At 38.6% G+C, this 20,375-nt stretch overlaps 1 protein-coding gene across 2 annotated transcripts; it reads right to left on the bottom strand.

Annotated features, from left to right (window-relative positions):
* Positions 1-518: 518 nt before the first annotated feature.
* pacs1a (phosphofurin acidic cluster sorting protein 1a) lies at positions 519-20,275 on the bottom strand. 2 transcript variants are annotated; one of them, XM_043222032.1, is made up of 24 exons: positions 19,355-20,275; positions 14,281-14,368; positions 14,100-14,189; positions 13,832-13,957; positions 12,932-13,076; positions 12,683-12,774; positions 11,642-11,734; positions 11,132-11,191; positions 9,983-10,143; positions 9,579-9,672; positions 8,120-8,203; positions 7,924-8,036; positions 7,457-7,589; positions 5,404-5,508; positions 5,128-5,234; positions 4,802-4,956; positions 4,587-4,697; positions 4,350-4,464; positions 4,219-4,261; positions 3,484-3,526; positions 3,055-3,196; positions 2,677-2,909; positions 2,302-2,421; positions 519-1,621 (listed from the first exon to the last, which is right to left on the bottom strand). In XM_043222032.1, the coding sequence occupies exons 1-24, from the start codon at positions 19,507-19,509 to the stop codon at positions 1,503-1,505; spliced, it is 2,727 nt and encodes a 908-aa protein (XP_043077967.1). In that variant the 5' UTR covers positions 19,510-20,275; the 3' UTR covers positions 519-1,502. The 2 variants fall into 2 exon arrangements, with proteins under 2 accessions (XP_043077967.1, XP_043077968.1); XM_043222033.1 differs by having other exon boundaries at positions 11,651-11,734; positions 19,355-20,271.
* Positions 20,276-20,375: the final 100 nt, after the last annotated feature.

The raw sequence follows: 20,375 nt of genomic DNA, 5'->3' as shown, positions 1-20,375 counted from the left end.
ACACTACCATTCAAAATTAGTAATTGTTAAAAACCTTTTTGAAATGCTCAGAAAATACACAAAGAAATTGCAAAATGTTATTATAACGATAAAATGTCATTTTCAGCAGTTATTAAATCATTGCAATATTCTTGATTATGATTTGGTACGTAAGAAATAAGATGCTTAGTATACTGTATCACATTATGTTTAGTGGTCGACCGTTATATCGCCAATCCCAATGTTATTTTAAATTATTCCATGCTTTATGCATTAAATTTCTTAAAATAAGTAAAATGATAACTGCTTAATACCCCCATTCTAAAAAGCTACATCGTTCAACCACTAGTTATAAAATCATAATTTTAGTCTTTTATTTAGCAAGAATGCATGTGATAAAGTACCATCTTTAAAAAAAATACTTTACCTTTTGAAATTTTGCTGTGTGTGTGTGTGTGTGTATATATATATATAAAAATACACACACTTTTAGTATTTTAACAATGTAAAAACTAAAAAAGCAAACTAAAACACAGAGATTGCAATTACAATAGATTTATTACTTATTTTACATTTAACGTAAATTTCAAAATAGTACACTAGAGCTTTATAGACCAAAATATACAATACTGACTTTTCACATATAGAGTGTATCAAAATAACCGTTTACTGCCATCATACTGATCAATATACTGCATCATGCAAACTAACTAGGTTTAGCACAACAGATTTAGAAAGGCAGTAATGGTACCACAATTTCCAGACATTGTAATAGGTCACTTAGAAGGTACAAAATAAACCATAGTAATCACATTTACTCTTATTAGTCATTTCATATACTCGTCTTTGTTATGGTAGGCATTGGGGAGGTAGAGAGCAGTCATAGCAGATTAAATTAATAGCGACAAAAATATCTCAGAACCACAGTGGAATGGATAAGGTGTCCGTAGCAGCTTCGACAAAGCCTGATGTAAGCACATATACATACAGTACATGCGTTGAGTACTACATACATAGGTAAAATCACTTAAATATTTCTATACAGAAAAATATTTTATACATAAAAAAAAAGTTCTTCAATAGAGTAAAGGCTGCTTTATTTTACAAACAGAGTGTCTTTGAGAGGCTTTGGATGTCAGGTGAAGTAACACTTAATACGTTAAATTAGTACAACAAAGACTAAATCACTAATATCAAGTACTATTTAAACTCAATACAATATTGGGATATTATTGCGTCATGAATCGCACAGCTGACAAAACACTGGTAGAAAAGACTAATATTCTCATATCACATTATTTAACCTCAAGTCCTTCGTCTGCTCTGGCCCTCTAAAGACCACAACAAGATCAGATAATCCCACCAGTTCCAGATGAGAAATTCAACATCTCCCACTTTGGCTCAAGTATCTGTCACGTACAGCAAGCACGACCACCTCAAGAACAACAACTGGCCCTCTATTCTGTCTGAAGGCCGCAGCAAGCAGGGTCGGGAATACCATGGTTTTTTCCCCCCAGAGATCACTAGGTGGATGATTTGTTGTAGCCGAACAGCCCCACAGGGAAGTACTTTACGTGAGTGGGCCACTGAGACGCTAGCTGAAAGAACTTCACATCGTTCCACTCCATTCCGTCTACAGACACTGAAACATGTTCATTTCATGAGTCAAATGGCTGCAAAATGATAAATAGAACTGAAAAAAATATCTAAAAATAATAAAATTGAATGTGGTTATTTGACTAAAATATGAAGCAATCTGCATTATTTGTAGGTCACTAGTCATAAGCAAATGTGTAACATTCTGAAATTCATGTTCATTTTAATATTGAACCTCTCAATCAAATAAACACACTGAACATTCAAGGAAAAACTCTTGAATGGTCAGGAGCAATAAACACCAAAGATGTTCACCCAAAAAAATTTAAAATGCAATAAATGTTGAATCTGACACAGAAGAGAGGTTACTTTAGTATTCTTTGCGCACAATTCATTCATAAAATTACGATTGAACCCCTGATGCCACATGGACTATTTTAACTATGCCCTTAAAATCTTTCTGGGCCTTAATCGTGGTACCGCTTTTACTTTCTATGCGAAGTCACGAAATCTCAGATTTCATCAAAAATATCCTAGTTTATCTTTGGAACTCACATTATGGTCTTACAGTTTTGGAATGACAAAAGGGGGAGTAATGGAGTTTTTTGGGAGAACTATCACTTTAACTTTAATCTCTCAAATATGGAATATTTGTTTTTCATCTTTGTTTGTTGTTCCTGTTTAATGTTATGAAAAGGAATCCAATGGAAATCTTTTGAAATGTACCTCTTAGACTGGTTTGTTGATTCTTGGCAGAGCAGATAAGTCTGGTGATGCTTTCAATGACCTGGCTCTTTGACTCTGTGTCTCTCTCTTTCGGCTTCTTCCCCAGGAAGATGGTTGGGACTGAAGACAGGCAATGGGAGTAAATATAGTTGGTGCATAAATATGGAGAGCAACAATAATAGTAGCACTGCAGCAAAAGAGAAAAAAAAAACCTCAGCTTCAGGGAGGAAAAAAAAAAAAAAAAGAGCAGAGGGCAAGAAAGAAAATGTCAAATGAAATTGCGGCCAAGAAAGCACTGTATGGAGTCAAAAAACACAAGTAACCTTTGTGCAGTGAGAAATTGGACAAATGCGTAAAGCTAGTAGACCATCTCACCTTTCTTGTTTTTCTCCTTGGTCACCACAGTCATGGACATGGTGTTAGAGCCAGTCTGGAACTCAAAAGAGCCGGGCAGTCGGCTAACCTGCAGGGATCTGAACGCACACTTCAAAGTGATCTTATTGCCCGTGTCTCTTCGCTCGCCATCTTTGCGCTTCTCAGCCCCTGACGACACCCAATAATCCACCTGCAGCCCAATGGCATCCATACCATGAGACATGCTGGGGCTCCTAGATAACAGAATCAGTTGGACCAGATTTTTATTTTTTAATTTTTTTACCTGGCAAGCATTTTTGAAGAGATAACAGCTGAAAGCTAAAGCAATGCGAGAAACAGCAGAGTGGTGCAGATTTCTGTGCAATACTGTACACAAACCCTAGTGCAGCCAGTCCGCTTAGTGATGGTGATGGAGGAGGCGTTGCAGAATCTTTCATCATCCCAGTGGGAGATCCATGAGCTGGTGGAGACGTCGATGGAACTGCTAAACTCAAAGGCAAACCCTCCTCGCAATCTCCACCTGCAAGGAGTCAAGTAAGAATTTCACTGCAAAGTGATGATAATTTCATAGAACTACCTATTAAATTTTCACACGTTTACAGAAGTGAACTTTTCAGAAACTCTATAAAACTAATGTATTTTGTAAATACAGACGTATAAGCCTAAATGTGCAATTTTACTTAAAACAACAACAACTCAGAATCCTTCATTTGTACATTTAGACTACACTGGTTGTGCTGTCTGGTTTTCTGTTCCCATCCTTAATGGTGATACCATATTGTTGAATTTTGAAAGGACGTAACAAACCTGAAGATCCTGGGCTGGGCTCTACCAATCCCACCTTAACCACCTGTTGCAAGAAATCCACCCATAATTAGAAATTAAACTTTTGCACTATACATTACTGTATAAATTCTGGGGTTAATTTAAAAAAAATTTTTATACAATTTTTACTCCACCGCAAACAATTTTGTCATTAATTACTCGCCCTTATGTTGTTCCAAACACAAATTAAGATATTTTTCATGAATTCTGAGAGCTCTCTGACCTTCCCATAGACAGCAATGCAATGAACATGATCAACACCCAGAAACGTAGCAAGGAGATGGGTACAATAATCAATGTGACATCAGGGGTTAAACCATAATTTTATGAAGCTATGATAATACTTTGTGTTCACAAACAAAACAAAAATAATGACTTAATTCAACAATTTGTATCCTCTGTGTCTCCATAGCACCATTTGAGAGTATCCACTGCATGCAAACTTCATAAAATTACAGTTGAACTCCTGATGTCAAATAAATTACAGATCTTCTTGCTACGTGCTCCTTACATTGCTGTCTATGAGAGAGTCAGACAAACATCAAAATGCATCAAAGATATCTTAATTTGAGTTTTTGAAGATTCAAAGGTTACAGATTTGGAATGACAAATGTTGATTTTGGGGTGGAGTAACCCTTTAAATTGATCAATATTAACAGTAAAGTCTATTATAAAGTTACAAAAGATTAGAACAATAGTGTAACAAATTGTACTTACACCCACAAATGGAACAAAATTTTGGTTGGAATCATCATCTTGCCTAAAAGAGTAAAATAAAAAAAAAAAAGTGTATATAAAATAGAATGAAAAATATATGAAATGATGGAATGGTAGAATTCATCACTCACGTCTTGTGTTTGCAGGTCAGCATGGCCTCAGCAATGGGAAGCTGATGAGTAACCGTAGATCCGTTGATGTATTGTAGAATTCGGCCAGCCACATCCACAAAGTCAGCAGAGGAAGCTGAAGAGATACAAGAACAGAGACTACAGACATATCGCCAATACAATTCAACAGGCAGGAAAGAGAAATGCTGTATATCCACATGAAATAACTGTAGAGGGTTAAATACACGCATTACTTACCAGTCTGAGGAGGCTCTGGCCGGCTGAAAAACTCTCTCCATGAGCTGTCCAGGAAGGAAGAACTGTAGCGATTGTCCAGAGAACCCAGGTGTTTAGCCACGGGGTGAGAGCCTGTGAAGACGCTCACATGATACATCCTGCATTTGTTTTAAATGAGGCGCTTTTTATGGAAAGCTTTTGGCATTGTGTGCAGAATCGCTGTTATTTATACACACCGATGGGCACTACAAGGAACTTCATGTGGCTGAGCCAGTCAGACATCTTGTTGGCGAGCTGAGAGACATAGAATCTCAAGACGGCTCCTAAATAGCTCTGACCTCCAACCGCCACCACCTTCACCGGTTTGGGCATGATAGAGTTACAGTTGCAGCTGTGAGATTTATAAGGGAATAATGAATATATGAATGCCTATGCTGTTTGCATAAAATAATCTCTGATCAGTAATGCAGTTCATATTGACAGCTATAAATCAGATTTAACATCATGCCAGTCATTTCACATTTGTGTTCGTTCTCACCGATTCCACCACAGTTGCACTTACAATTTCTGTATGCGTGTGAGCAGGGCGGAAAGGACGGCCTGGATTTCTGATCCGGAGCAGGTGCAGACCACCGGCAGCTTCTGGGCCTGCAGCAGCTCAGCCACATACTGCAGAAACACACAGCGTCGTATTAGTCTGCATCAGAATAGATAAAAACATCGACATGCGCCGAGATACTGACACAACACAGTTGTTACACGTCACATTCAAGCAGTTATTAATTGAACACAAGAATGGCTATGTTCAGACACAGGAAGTGAATGGACTGGTATTTACGTGTCCTTGCCAGTCGCTGCCATTGACCAGGATAAGGCTGTCAGGAAGGGTGCTGTCAGACAGCAAGATCTGGTTGAGCTGGTCATACACTATCTTCCTGGGCATCTACAGATATAAAAAAAAACGACAGAAAGCATCTTGTTCACCTTCATTTTCTCAGACTAGCATTTAAGATGCTGTGTATAATTTCCCCTGTTAGGAATTTTACCTACCTTCACAGAAGTGTAACAGCAGCTCAGCTATTTTCAAAATAATGTAGCTTCTTTATATATATATTTGAACAGTTCAGGAATCCAAAATGGTCACCGATTCATTAGTTCATTTAGTTCATCCTTGTAAGGCATATTTTGTGCTTTTTAAATGAAACTAAAATGTTGCTATTTCTACACATTTACACATTTTATTAGTCTTGTTCAATGTAAATTTGAGAAAAGATGCTGATAATTCAGATTTGCATCACAGAAGTTAAATTACATTTATAAAAAATATATATATTATTACATAGCCATTTTCTTTTTAAATATATCTCGCAATATTTCTGTGTTTGTGTATTTTTGACTAAAATGCCTGGTCAAGTTTCATTTACAGTTAAAAACGGTTTAATTCAAACTTTTGTTTAAAAGGTTTTTTTTTTTTTTTTTAAGTCTTTCATGATAAAATAGGTAGGATATTAATTAAATATGTTCATGAACACATTTTGTAAAACCTGAAAACTTAATTTTGGATTAGTAATATGCATTGCTTAATTTAGATAAATTTAAAGGCTTTTTTTCTCAGTATTTTTATTTTTTCTCACCTTCAGATTGTAGAGTTTTAAATAGTTGCATCTTGGCCAAATATTGTCCTATCCTAATAAACCATACGTCGATGGAAAGCTTATGTATGCAGATTTCAGATGATACATCTCAGGCTACGTCCACACAAAAACAACCCAAAACATTGTGGTATACATGCCAGACCAGCATGTGGCGCTGTAATTCTGCCATTTACATTTTCTGCGCATAAGCCTTGTGCGGGGTGAGATGTGTGCTAATGACGTCATCGTTTCACAAAATATACAGATTCACTGCTTCACTGCTGCAAGGGCAGCGTTTTCAGATGTATCCACTCTGGGTATATATATTCGATTTTTCAAAAAACAATGTTTTTTATCATTTCACTCTCCCAAAATGCCAGAGCGGTCTGAACAAAATGCCTAAACGATACAAAATGTATGCGTATACAGCACAAATGTGTTCACAGGGCCTCAATTTCAAATAACTGACTGGTTCTGTCCTCCAGAGTCACAATTGACAAATCATTTCTGCATTACTAGTGGCGGCAAACAAAAATACACAAATAATCATCCCAATTAAAACACTCCCAAAAGCCTGTCTTCCATTGTTTTGTCAAACAGACTTTTCAGGGATTTAATTAACAAATAACACGCATACAGTCTTCTCTGCACATTAATCCGGGATGAGAGAAAGTATTTTACCAGTGAAAATAAATATACACGTCACCTTTAAGGGCTCTCGTATTCCGGATGACTCAGAATCGTCTATTTCGGTATCAGGAACCGAACGGTTTCTCACAAACATGATACAGAGCCGCAGCAACAAAAACACGTGAAATCTATCAGATTTTTAATAAACTGCAGGGAGGATTCAAATCGGCACTTCATCACGATGGCCCTCGAGTATGTTTTGACACCTCTGCACAAAAGTGAACCGCCATATGAGCCAGGTGTTGAATCATGCCAGACCTAGTACAGAGTTACATAAGGAGAATTATCGCCCACTCTCTCTCTCTCTCTCTCTCTCCTTTCTGTAGCATCACACCCACTCCTCCCGCTCGCTAATCCTCACGCATGGCCCAAATGAATCACCATATTCTCTGCTTTGCCCTCTCACACGCACACAAACACAATTTCCTGAGCAAATAGCCCTCGGGGGTTTATCGATTCTGCTGAGCTTCAGTCAGATCAACTTAAGAAGAGCGAGGCAGCTGTTGTTGGCTAAGTGCTAGCTCGCTGTGCGTGTGTGTGTGTGTGTGTGTGTGTGGAGGTCGTTACCTGAGGGGTGAGGCTGAGCTCGGGTGACCTCTCGCTGTCCGAGCTGTTTGTGCGCTCGCTGAGCGGTTTGGACAGCTGTCTCTCTTTCATAGGGGTTCCTCGCCTCTGTTTGGGGGTATGACTGCCATCCAGTCTGGGGAGAATTGCACAGCTGCTTTTATTTATTTGCTACACACTCCATTTAATCCCAATATAAGCACAAGAGTCTAAAAAAAAAAGCAAGCAATAAGCCTATTTTCAAGCAATAACCCTACGAGAAAATATGTACATATTTGTGGTTATCAGTCGGCAGGTTTACCAAAAATTCATGGGATATGACTTTATATCATGCCAGAACGCTGCATACTATTTTACATTTAATATATAGAAAGTAGCAGAAGAGCAAATGTATGCAGGTGAAAAATATATTGAGGTTGAGTAAATAATGACAAATTGTTATTTAAGTAGTTTTTATGTGGAACACCAACCTGGGAGACGGCATGTTTGTGCTGTTGCTCCTCTGTGGGGTCCGGGGCCTCTCCGCCACTGATAAAGTAATGCTAGGGGTCCCGTCGGCGATCACTTCCACTTCATTGAGTTCCTATAGCATTAACTTCTCAATAAATGCTAGTTCATGAGCTCACAGAGGTTTTACTATCGACTGAGACAAGCAACCGGTCTCACCAATGTGTCCATCTCTGAGAAAGCGTCGTCTGTGTGCGCGCTGGGGGAACGCTGGATTTTACCAGATACAGTCTGCTCTGCCCTCTTCAGAATAAAAGAAAAGATGGGGAAAGATTAAGAAATTAAAAGAAATGAGACCTAACGTGCCTTAAAAGGATAGTTCACCCAAAACTGAAAATTAAGCCATCATTTACTCTCAAGCTATCCTAGGTGTATATGACTTTCTTCTTTCAGACAAATACGGTCTTCCAAGCTTTATAAATGGCGGTGAATTAGTGACATACAGTGCCATTTTAATCAGGAAGTGACCATTTTGTACGGAAACAGTGTTTTATGCGATTCCAGTTTTGCTCCTAAGTTAAATTTGGATTCTGGATGGAAACATAGCTGCTAACTGTCATACGAGTGTTCACGAAAGAGTGACGATCCAGTGCATGCTGTAGGATGTGGTCGTAGCGTAAGCCCTGCAGGGTGAAGCGTCACTGATTCGATTATGATAACCATGTCTTTGCTTCGATTCGATATCGCAATGCGTCATCTTCAAATCTGCAGTATTGTGGCGCATGGCTACATTTCCACATTCATTTTATCTCAAATTTATTTTGAGATTATTTAGGCAGGCTACTTTTTAAATTAAGTTGTTAAGAATTTAATCAACTCAATATAGCTTCGAAACACACATGCAAATATAAGGCAAATGGTGAAAGAGACAACTAGAAGTGATAAAATACTTCATCCTACAGTTTACAGACTATCATGGTTATTGGGGTTTTTCCTTAAAACTATTGATGTTAGATTACTGCATCAGACGGTGGCAGCTCTAATAGGCTGCATTCACACTAATGCACAGATCTATTTTGACATATTAGATGTTTTGTCCTGTTCTGTAAACGTAACCACGTTGAAGTCAATTTCCCATCATAAAAGTATTCTGAGATGCAAGTGCATTTAACCGGAGCCTTCAGAACAAACGATTATGTCTCTTAGTAGCCTATGGGGGTTTCTTCTAATACGTACTGCATTCCAAATGGCTTGAACGAAAGCATATCTGAAGTAAAACAAATGAATGACAGGTAGCAATGCGCACCTGTCTCACAGCTACATATTCTGTGCAAAGAAGCCCACCGTGATTATTTCTAGCATACGCATGTGCCATATGCAGCAAGAGACCAAGATCAGAATAGAAAATGTAAAAGTTTGTTTTTATATATATATATATATATATATATATATATATATATATATATATATATATATATATATAAAAAACACAAACTTCTACACACTTTTTGGTGCTTTGCCTTTCTCTGCCATTAAAGGTTTATGAAAATTACGTCGGTAGGCTGCAATTGATTCCTTTCATTTTTGGGTGCACTATCCCTTTAAAAGCAGAAGCAATAAAGCAAAGTGAAGCTAAATTACAGTGGTCAAATAAGGTTTCTCTCCGAATGACACTCACGGGACTCAGCTTGTCTTTCCTGTGGCTGCACCTGCTATTCAAGCTACCAAACTCAGTCTGAGAGCTGGACTGGGACATGCCTTCAAAAAACGGCCTAATACACACACACACACACAAAGACAGGTTCAGAATAAGAAAAAAAACTGAGGTGTAGGCAGTTTGCCCACTCATTGTGTGACTAAAAAAGCTTTTTATATCAGGTTATTCCTGCATTTGAGAGTGCAATGTGCTGCTTGTACACATTTCCTATATGCAATATATTCCGGAATCTTTCGTAACTGCAACACCACATTTATTGGCTGCCTCCTCAATTATTTAATCACATCTGTGTAATGCAGAGCAAAATTACTAAATCAATATCTGAAAGTGCTATATGAATAAATATTAGCTAGCGAATGCAGTACCGGAGTTTGGGTTTGGGTGTGCTACTAATACTGTCCGTTTCTTCCATGTCTGGGCCACTGTCGCTGGGGTTGTACATCTCAAGACTGTCATACAGCTCATCCAGATCCTCTTCCACATCTCGGATCTGCTCTTGGGACACGTGATCCAAACCAAAGCCAACCTGCATGCAAAATATTTGCCATGAATTACTGATAGAGATGAACAATATACTTCTACATTAATCGGCCTGTATTAAAGTTTAGAGAATTGATCACTGATACATGGACAGAGGACGTTTTTACATTTAGATTAGCTTTCTCATCATCCGATGCTCACATGATGAAAGAAACTTGCACTGACTAATCTTAAATCTTCCATCGTTTTGTCTTAAGATGCTTTTTTTCTAAAGACATGTTTATACAAAAAAAAAAAAAGTCCTAATTAATCTATGGCCCAATTCTGGCGTGGGCTAAGTCCTGTCTGTGAAACTGGGCCTTAAAGTTTAAGAAAATAAATTAAAAAAAAGATAAAAATTGTTGTTTTTCCAAAAATGATTTTTTGTTTAAATCACGTGCATTTCTTTCTGAGCCAAAAATAAGTATCCTTGATTTAATAAATTTACCCACTCAAACATAATTTAGTGTAATGATTTTGAGAGACAATTTATGACACATTAAAAGATGAATTACGGTCACCCCAAATACTAATTATTTAGAATTTTACATTTTTAAAATGTGCCAGTTGTCTGTAAGATATTTTAACTCATTTAAAACAATAAAACATAGCATGCTTTCTTATTCTTTTAATAAGCATGTTGTTTGAATTTTTGCATAAATACTGTGTTACACTCAAGGACAATGCAACATTATTTAAACCAAATTTTGACATATTATTCACCAAAAACGTATCCGAAACCTTAGAAGTAGACACTTTAATGTGCTTTCTATGGACATAAAATCACTTTTGTGAATTTCTTGTGATGCAGACACTTTGACCCATGAATAAATTAGTAGATACTTTTAATATCAGCCACTAACTGGAATTAAATGGAAAAAAAATAATCTTATATGTAAAGCGACCATATACAATGCTTAAAGATAAATTATTGAGTATGGGAAAAGACCTCAGTGGGTAAATTACATAAAAACGTGCAGACAGGATTCAGTTACCTCATCAGACACTTTAAACCATTTCACCAATGCCATAAGCTTCTGTTTGATGTTGGGTTGCTAGATTTAAAACACAAACACCTTGTTAGACAGAAAACGGGGGAGTCATAAGCAACAATAGCAAACAGACACAAATTAACAGCGTATCTGGCTGAGCAACAGCAGGGAACAAAAATAGCAGCGAGCAGAAAGCGGAAAAAAAAAAAAAAAAAAAACCCTGTCACAACAAACACAGAGCGCTGGAGAAGCGACTAGAGGCTTGTCAGCTAGAAGACAGAGCACACAGGAAAACAAAGCAGACTTGTGAAGGCATCGGAGAGGAGGAAGCAGATAATACGTTAATGTGCTCAGAAGCCCCTTCCCTAGGGTTTCCATATGACTGCATAAATTGCAGCAGCTCCTACATGTAAAGAACATCGGTGGCCCAAGGGAGAAATATGCAGTTGTTTAGCTTCCTGACGAAGCCTGAGTCAACATGGAGGAACAGAAAGATCTGGACAGATCACTTACGTCACTTACGTTAGCTCTGGTGATGGATGCTGTGGAGGGGAGTTTACGGCGAGGTTTCTTTTTCCTCAGTTCATCCTCGTCGTCATAGAGGTACTGCCCAAAAATGACAAACCATGATTAAACCCTCAAAAACGTACTTGAATAAAATAACATTTCACACTGACTAAGTTTACAGATTAACGATTTGGGCACTATATTACAAGTCTGTGACGATACGGCTTTAAATAGAGCAGTGCACCCTAAAATGAAAATTTACCTCAGGCCATCAGAGATGAGCTACATGTCAATAAATCTGTTCCAATGAAACAAATCTAATCTATACATTTGATGCTACATGGAAAAGATTCTGTTCTGAAAACACCTGTTTTTCTGAGATTTTTATGCCTGTCTTTTAAAATGGAAATGAGCTGCTTTTCCCCGCCCCCTTTTCCAGAATAGATCTCTGAAGGACACATGCCGTCAAAGGCATGCGAGTACTAGACTAAGTTCTCCTTCACATGCGGTCATCAATCAGTCTCTTAATTATGTCTGTGAAGGTAAACAGCTGAGAAATAAATTGCACGTTTACATCTTTCGCCATGGCATTTGAACTGGTACGCAGTTATTGCTTGCAAAATCAAAATGACGGCACCTTGGGAAGAAACGTACAGATTAAGGGGTGGTAATATTATGATGAGATCCCTTTGCAGCATCAGTAGATCAGACAGTAGATCAGGCTTGCAGAAAAAGGCAGTTACTGGGTTAATCTTTTTATTGTTTCTTTAGTTGGCAGACGTGCCGGGGACTTGATTTTAACACTTAAAATTTTATTTTCAAGATACGTCACCCACTTTTGCTGCGTGTAAGTCTCTGCCCAGTGTGTCTTTTCACTCCACAGATTTTATGCTTCGTATCGGATTAAATTTGTGCTTTACAAATCCATTCTATGCATTTCTTCAGTGATCTGAATTCGGTCTCTGTGCACTGCTCTAATTCACTAAACAGGAAATAGGGAAGATGGCTGAAAATCAAAATCAATCACTTCATTCTCACAGGCCTTACCTGCCCCTGTAGAGGGTCATCACTGCCGTCCTGCTCGGACGAATAGCTTTCCTCTTCCTCCTCAGAGTAATTATCGATGTCTGGTGAACGATCTGAAAGGAAGACAACAGGAACCATGCAAGCGATTAAACCAGAGCAGGCCTTGCTAAAAGTGTTCTCGAAAATGTAAAAGAGCGGCCTTGACCTCTTTTCGCAATTTCTCATTAGCTTGTTTAAATTGAAGTATATCTCAAAGTGTGCAAGTCTCACCAGATAGCTTGGTCTTTGGTCCCTCTGGGTCGATGGGTTGACTGGAGAGAGAATAGACCCTGATCTCAGCAACGGGCACTGGGGTGTCCTTCACCGTCGTATGCAAGCCCAGCACCTGAGCACCTTCGGTCGGATGCTGCATCACCTACGGGCAAGAAAAAAGAAGCCATTAATTAAACTGGCTCGGTTTACTAAGAGCTAACTACAAAACACACGTGCTGAATTACAGTGCAAATTACAAAATCTCAGATTAGTTTAAAAGGTGCTTAAAGAGATAGTCCACACACACAAAAATATCTTTAAGCAAACCCCATGTTACGCGTGTTTCTTTTTTCTATGTAATATTCTGTAAAATGTTGTTAACATTGACTAACTACTATTATACGAACAAAAAACCCAACTTGTGTTGACATTTTTCATTTTGATTGGAACACCTCTTTATATTTAGATATTTTTGCAGCACCTGTTTGAAGTGTCTAAAGCATACATGAACGTGCTTCAAATGATGACTTTTTCCTTTAAAATGATTAATAATGCAACTAATGACGTGGACGTGCTTTCAACAGTTAGTCATGAACTGAATCATAGTACAAATGCAAATGTCTTGGCATTTATTTGGTCATTAAATTACAGATACAAAATGACCCGTGTGGATTTCTGGTGCATCTGTGAGAGGTTTCAATACTGTTAACTCTATTAATCTCACAGAAAACTGACTAAAGCATACAAAGTTGTTTTATTTCACCTCCTACAGCAGCCTCCCATGTATTTTACAGCAGTATTTGAAACATTCTCAAGCCTGCGCTAAAACGTGGGTTGGTTATCATTTTACTTTACACGAGCAGTCCAGAATCACAAAAATGTGGCTGAACCAGATTGGTTGGTTTTGCGGTTCCTCACCTCAGCCATATTTATCATCCCTAGAGCCAGGGTCTTGTATCCCAGTATAGTGCGATTCTTGTACCTCTTGCGTCTCTGGAGCATAATCTGAAGCTTGTTGGCATCTCTCTTCAAAAAATGTGGGTACTAAAGGGAGAAAATACTGTAAAGTGTAACATTAACTAGATCTAATTTACTATAAGACAGTTACTTAGGGACTTCTGATACAATGTCAGTAGATGTCAATTTAGTTGTAATCTAATTCAAAAGGCACTCAAACACGGCTAACCTGAAGAGAAAAGGTCAACTGAAGATCAGTCTCAGTAAGGCCTGCAGAAGACAGCATGATTTCATTTGACCGCAAAATGCGTTTTGAGCCCTTAAAGAGACATTTACACGAATTAGTCACCTTAACATAAATTAAAAGATATTTCTATTTGGGTAAAGCAAAGCAACAAAACAAGATTTACCTGAAGTTTAACTGCGATGACCACGGAAGTAAGATCTCGGTCCAGCTCCTTCAAAATCACTAATTTTTTAAGAGTTAGACTGAGAAGTCTGCAAGAGAAGACAAGAGAGAGATGCTAAAGTTGCTCTAAGGACAAGTTGCTATGGTAGCTGAATGAATAATCTGTCCCCAAGCCGGCTTATCAAGTTTACCTCACAGAGTTGACATTTTGGCTTTAAATCCCAGATGCAGTTTTGGCTGACATTTCACCAAAAGTTCCATACAACAATTGTGACCTTTTTGTTCTGTGACTGAGAAGTGCCATGATGGGTTTTAATATATGTCATTGTCAGCCACAATTATAAATTAAAATGTGCCTCATATTTCAAGGCATTGATATTTAATGGCCCTCATGTCGATCCAAACCCATATGCTGTTGTTGTTTTTGTTGTGGAACACAAAAGAATACTTTTTTAATAATTTACACACAGTTCTTTTCCATAGTGCATCTGTACAACAGTATTTGGTGTTTGAATCGACATTAGTCTGATTAAATGATGGCAGACTGGTCATCTATCCACTGTATAAAACACATGTATGGAAAACAAACATGACTGGAGCTTCAATGTACATCTTAATCTAGAAGACAGCTACCATAGGATACCAACAGACGAAGAATGCAGTGTCCCAAAAACTGAGTTGTCCTCTGATACAGCTGCACAAGGTGTGCCGAGATGTTTTTGGCCTGAAGTCAAGAACACTGCATTGGTGATATTAGATTTAGGAGATGAATCTCAGAGTGACACAGCACACAAACACTGAGCTCATTCAGTTTCTGTGACAGGTCGTAGATTTACACAATGACAGGGGAACACGGTCATGAATGTTTAATAAATTAAATACACAAAGTAACATTGCACGTACTGTATTAATGCTATAAAGTCCACACACACACATACAGAATTTTCTCATTGAATGCTTAAGCCACAGTACAGACATTATGAAAACTATCCCAGAAAAAAAACTGTTATACAGTTTTACACAATTTGATTTAATATCAATTCTTTTAGAAATTTTTCAGGTAGACCTACATGTCTGTTTTTTTCTTGAAGCAAGATAACAGGCAGTAATCTATATACTGAACCCTCTCTTTATAACATTAAAAGTTAAAATAAACAAAACAGAGCTCAAATCAACCAGCTTTTAACATACCTGATGTTTGTGATCGTGTTTATTTCATGGTATAACTGTCAGTAATGTAAAATAGATGTATTGATTAGTGTCAAAACACCATTTATCATTATTAATTAAATTATTCACATTTATAATAAAACTGGAAAGAATTTGAAAATTAAGACGAAGCTCAAAACTCTTTTCGAGGATGGATGGGATACGTCTTACAAATAATATTTGCTGGGGAAAAGAAAAAACCCACACAGATTCATAGAGGCAGTGATTCATAGAGTTAAAAAAAAACCTGTGTTAATGCACCATTTTTCTTTTAACTGCTTGATATAATATTTACAGCCCTAAATTCTACACCAGAGAATTTCTTCAATTTCTTAGAAAAATTACATCCAATAGTGCAGATAATGAATGCACCAATGTATCGGCCAGTAACCATTCACATCTCCTGCAACCCCCTTTCCCCCACACCTGTACTCCAGATCAGTGAAGACGACATGCACCAAGTCTTCAAAAAGAACAAAAGAAGAAAGGCAATGGTGTGACTCCAGTCTGTCTGAAAACCTGTGCTGACCAGCTGGCCCCCATCTCCACACACAACTTCACACAGATCACTGGAGCTGTGTGAAGTCCCTTCATTACTGGACTTGATGACTACAGACCTGTTGTTCTAACATCTGTGGTCATGAAATCATTTGAAAGGTTTTGGCTTATCTGAAGGACTTCACTGGGACCCCCTGCAGTGTACCTACAGAGCAAACAGGTCTGTGGATGATGCAGTCAATATGGGACTGCATTATGTTCTGCAACATCAAGACTAGTTGAAGCTAAACTTTGTAGGACAGTCGATCACCAGCAGCAGGGTTGAGCACCCCTGATCTGACAAACCAGCGAATCCCATTTGTAGACTTCAACTTCATCAACACCATCATGCTATCACTCCTCCAGCCCAAATTAACTCAGCTCTCCATGTTAAACTCTGTCTGTCAGTGGATCAACAGCTTCATGACAAACAGCTAGTGACGCTGGGAAAATTCTCATCTAGCACCCGTACGACCAGCAAAGGGGTTGTGTTTTCTTCCCACTGCTCTTCTTTCTGTACACCAACAACTGCACCTATAAAAGACCCCTCTGTCAAGCTCCTGAAGTTAGCAGACGACATTACAGTCATCGGCCTCATCCAGGACGGTGACGAGTCTGCTTACAGACAGGAACTTAAAGAGCTGGCTGTCAGGTGCGGTCTAAACAACCTGGAGCTCAACACGCTCAAAACAGTGGAGATGATCGGGGACTTCAGGAGGATCCCCCAGCTCTCCCCCCGCTCACCATCACTGACAGCACTGTGGCAGTGGAGTCATTTAGGTTCCTGGCACCACAATCTCCCAGGACCTAAAGTGGGACACTCACATTGTGAAAAAGACCCAGGAGAGGTTGTACTTCCTTCATCAGCTGAGGAAGTTCAACCTGCCACAGAAGCTGCTGAAACAGCTCTACTCCACCATCATTGAACCCATCCTCTGCATTTCTATAACTGTCTGCTTCAGCTCAGCTACCAAACCAGACCTCAGAAGACTACAGATGGTAGTATTATACATTGTTTATTTAACACACATTTACATTTAAAATTTGAAGATATCATACCTATACAAAACACACCATACCCATACATACTTATATTATATGTATATTGTGTTTTTGCTATTTTGTATGTTTGTATATTATTCTTTTTATTTACCTGCGTCTTGTCACTGTCATTCTGTCACTAAAACAAATTCCTCATATGTGCAACGAAGCTCTGATTCTGATAAACCGTTTCGACCATTACACTGCTGCATACATGGACATACTTGAAGAGCACAGATACAACCCGGCACTGCTGCCACTTCCAACTGCTTTTTACATCAAATATTTATATGAAGACAAATTCTCACACTTAAAAACTGACGTATAAATGGAACAAAAATTCACAAACATTAGACAAACAGAAGTGTAATGAGTCACTGAACAGCGGGAATCAATATCCAAAGTAGCAGTCAGTATGTGGCGTGTCTTCCAACCGCTTTAAGTACTACAGTGCATCTCATCTTAATGGACTGAAAAAGATTTGCCAGTTATTGCTAGATGTTCTACTTGACTTCTCCGCTTCTTAAACGCGTCTGGGGGTGCATATGGTCACATGTAGTCTGGCATTACAAGGACGAGCAGCTGTCCTTCCTGTCTCCCTGTAGCACTGTCCTAGGCCCTCGTACATTACAGACATTTATTCCTCTGACCACATCTGCAGTTTTCATGCCTCCCTGCAGCAGGCCCATGTTCACACAGGCGATCGGGAGCCCTGGGCATCTTTATTCTGATGTTTTTCATAGTCAGCAGAAAGTTATTTAAACTATGACATTAAGTGTCCAAAGGTGCCTGTGCAATAATAGTTTAAGGTTCATTGAACAAGCACGGAAAACAGTTTAAACGCTTTCTAATACAGATCCGTGAACTCAACTTGGATTTTATGACGTTATCTTTAAAATACAGAGGGGCGTTTCATTTTTCTTTTTGCTATATACACACACTGAATTTGCAAATGATACAATATATCTTGACTTCCAATCGGCTTTCATTTCTTGGCTACAGATGTCCTTGCATTACCTAGAAGCAACGTCTCGTGCTAAGCGCAACAAGAAAAGGCATTAATACATAATAGCAGCTTGAACCCAGTCCTCTCTTCCAAGTGAGCTATATTGAACTGGGTCTAATTCACTTACAAGTCTGTCCCTGTGCATTAGAGTGTAACTCTAGAGCACATAGGTAATGAAATTGGGAGAGGAGGGGCAAACCGGATACACATCTCACCTTTCAGTGATCTTATGCAACATTCTAATGGGACGGTGTGCCGTGACGCCAATTTAGGGTTTGCATTCAGCAATAATCTTACTGATGCAGTTGAACGGAAAGTAGGAAATTAAACCACTGAAATGATCTCAAAAAGCCTTTGAAAGCATTGTGGGGCCAGTGTCAAAGAAAGAAATAAGACTTATAATGTGTTTACTGCTCTGTCACTCCTGTGCATCTTTTCTTCTCCGCCGCCTGCTTTTATTACAGCAAGCCTCCTCGCTCCGTGGCCATTTTCAATTCCACTCCTAGCCCTTCCTCTACATTTCCATATCACAATCCCTTCATGAGAGTAATGAGGCTAAATATTCACAATTACTGAACAGCCTGCCTCCGTATTACCGTGTGCATTATACAGTGGATGCGCGCTGTTTATAAATAAACGTTTTTCTGCTATAGTTTTTACTGCAGCAACAAGTCAGGATGACATTTTCACTCATCATGTTTAATGATAGAACCGTTCCATTCTTTTTAGTGAACTGCTGCGTTTATTATAGATGGAAGAACAAGGGGGAAAAAAAGTTAATTTCTCAATTTTGTGTGAATCGTCTAAAAACAGGGTTTTTAACAAAGTAAGAGTGTGTTTCCATACGATCCAAATTGAGAATAAGAATTAAGTTACTAATGCTAAACTGTAAACTTAACACAAATATAAAAGCAAACTATATTAGAGGAGGATAGTATAGTGTATAGTGACTAATAGCCTAATAGTACTATTCAACTAAATACTATCTAAATGAGCGGATGCACGTGAATTTGACAAAGACTGTACTTAATTTCTTAATCGTAATTTCGTGGAATAAGTCAAGTACAAGTAGCATGCAAATGTTTAAACGGTTTGGCACAGTATGTGGGTGTGTAAAAGATTGAAAACCTCTAAAGTAAGAACGCAGTTTCGTGTGATCTCCAGTGCAGCGTGATCTGGATTAGTTATTTACTCTGCGGTACAAAGTAGCTCTATTGGAGGGTGTACCAAAAAAAAAAAAAAAAAAAGCGCATGTCCACTAGTAAGTCAAGAAGCGGCATACCTGGGCACACAGCTGGGAGAGGAGCTGTCAATCTCCCACGTCGCGAACAGGTTCATCTGAACCGGGCGACTCGAGGAAATCGTGACCGTCCTGAGAGGCTGCAAGTGGGGAGACGGCGCTCCCGCGCGCTGCTGAAGCCCTCCACGCTCCGACATGCTGAGCTCGTCTCGGGTCTCGCTCAGTTTAGACACTCACTCGCGCGCGCAGTCCGTTCAGATGATGGCACTCTCATGGCGCGAGCCTCTTAATGTTCCCGCCTCCGCTCGGCGGTGCGTTCACAGGAGACTTCGCTCGGCTGCCGCCGCTGCTATCGGTCCGGCGCCTAGCTTGTGATCAGCTTGTGATCAATTGAGCGTTTAAAACAACAGCAGGAAGCGGAAATCTCTTCTTTAAAACATAGTAAAGCTACGCCTCTCGTTAACGACGCACGCACGAGAGACGCGACGAAACTGAACTCGTTGCTCGTGCTTTTAGTGCTGTATTTATTTACAATGTTATATTATGCGACGAATTGCAAAAATTTTTATTTGCTAAGGTTGTAGCTAAACAATTGCGTTTCGTGTGTATGTTGTCACATTAATTAAATATTTATGGTAAATAATTTTAATTTATTTAAATTTGGCAGTTTGCGTCGGCAGGTCCTCGCTGCTGTAAACAGCATCTGATTATAATAGATTATAATTATACTGCTTTGCAAATAGATAGAGCTCTGCTGCAATTGTCAATTTAGATAGTATCTGAAATCTTTTCTTTCTTTTTTTTTTTGTATTAACACACATCAGGACCAACTGCAGTTGTTATACCAGCACAATTTTAGTCAACTTCTACTTCTCCATGTGCGTTAGCCTGTAACGTGCTAAAGCAGCAAACCATCTGAAATGTCTTAGACTGTAACTTCAAATAAAATGGTTTGAAACGACAGAACACATTAAGTCATAAGTTTATCTTTATCTCCCTCTGTTGCTCTCTTTCTATGTATTTTTTTTAACACAACCCACTTGAATCTATTATGGTAGTGGCA

The sequence above is a fragment of the Puntigrus tetrazona genome, chromosome 21 (assembly GCF_018831695.1).
Source record: "Puntigrus tetrazona isolate hp1 chromosome 21, ASM1883169v1, whole genome shotgun sequence".
NCBI lineage: Eukaryota > Metazoa > Chordata > Actinopteri > Cypriniformes > Cyprinidae > Puntigrus > Puntigrus tetrazona.
Note: the sequence above shows the minus strand (reverse complement) of the source record. Positions and strands in the feature narration are given on the sequence as shown.

What these genes read in the sequence shown, in the direction of transcription:
- pacs1a (XM_043222032.1), bottom strand. Translation starts at nt 19,509, where the DNA reads ATGTCGGAGCGTGGAGGGCTTCAGCAGCGCGCGGGAGCGCCGTCTCCC. An exon ending in TCTCCCAGCTGTGTGCCCAG is followed by an intron (nt 14,369 to 19,354) that starts GTATGCCGCTTC and finishes CTTCTCTTGCAG; the next exon opens with ACTTCTCAGTCTAACTCTTA. An exon ending in GCCAGAGCCTCCTCAGACTG is followed by an intron (nt 4,465 to 4,586) that starts GTAAGTAATGCG and finishes GTATCTCTTCAG; the next exon opens with CTTCCTCTGCTGACTTTGTG.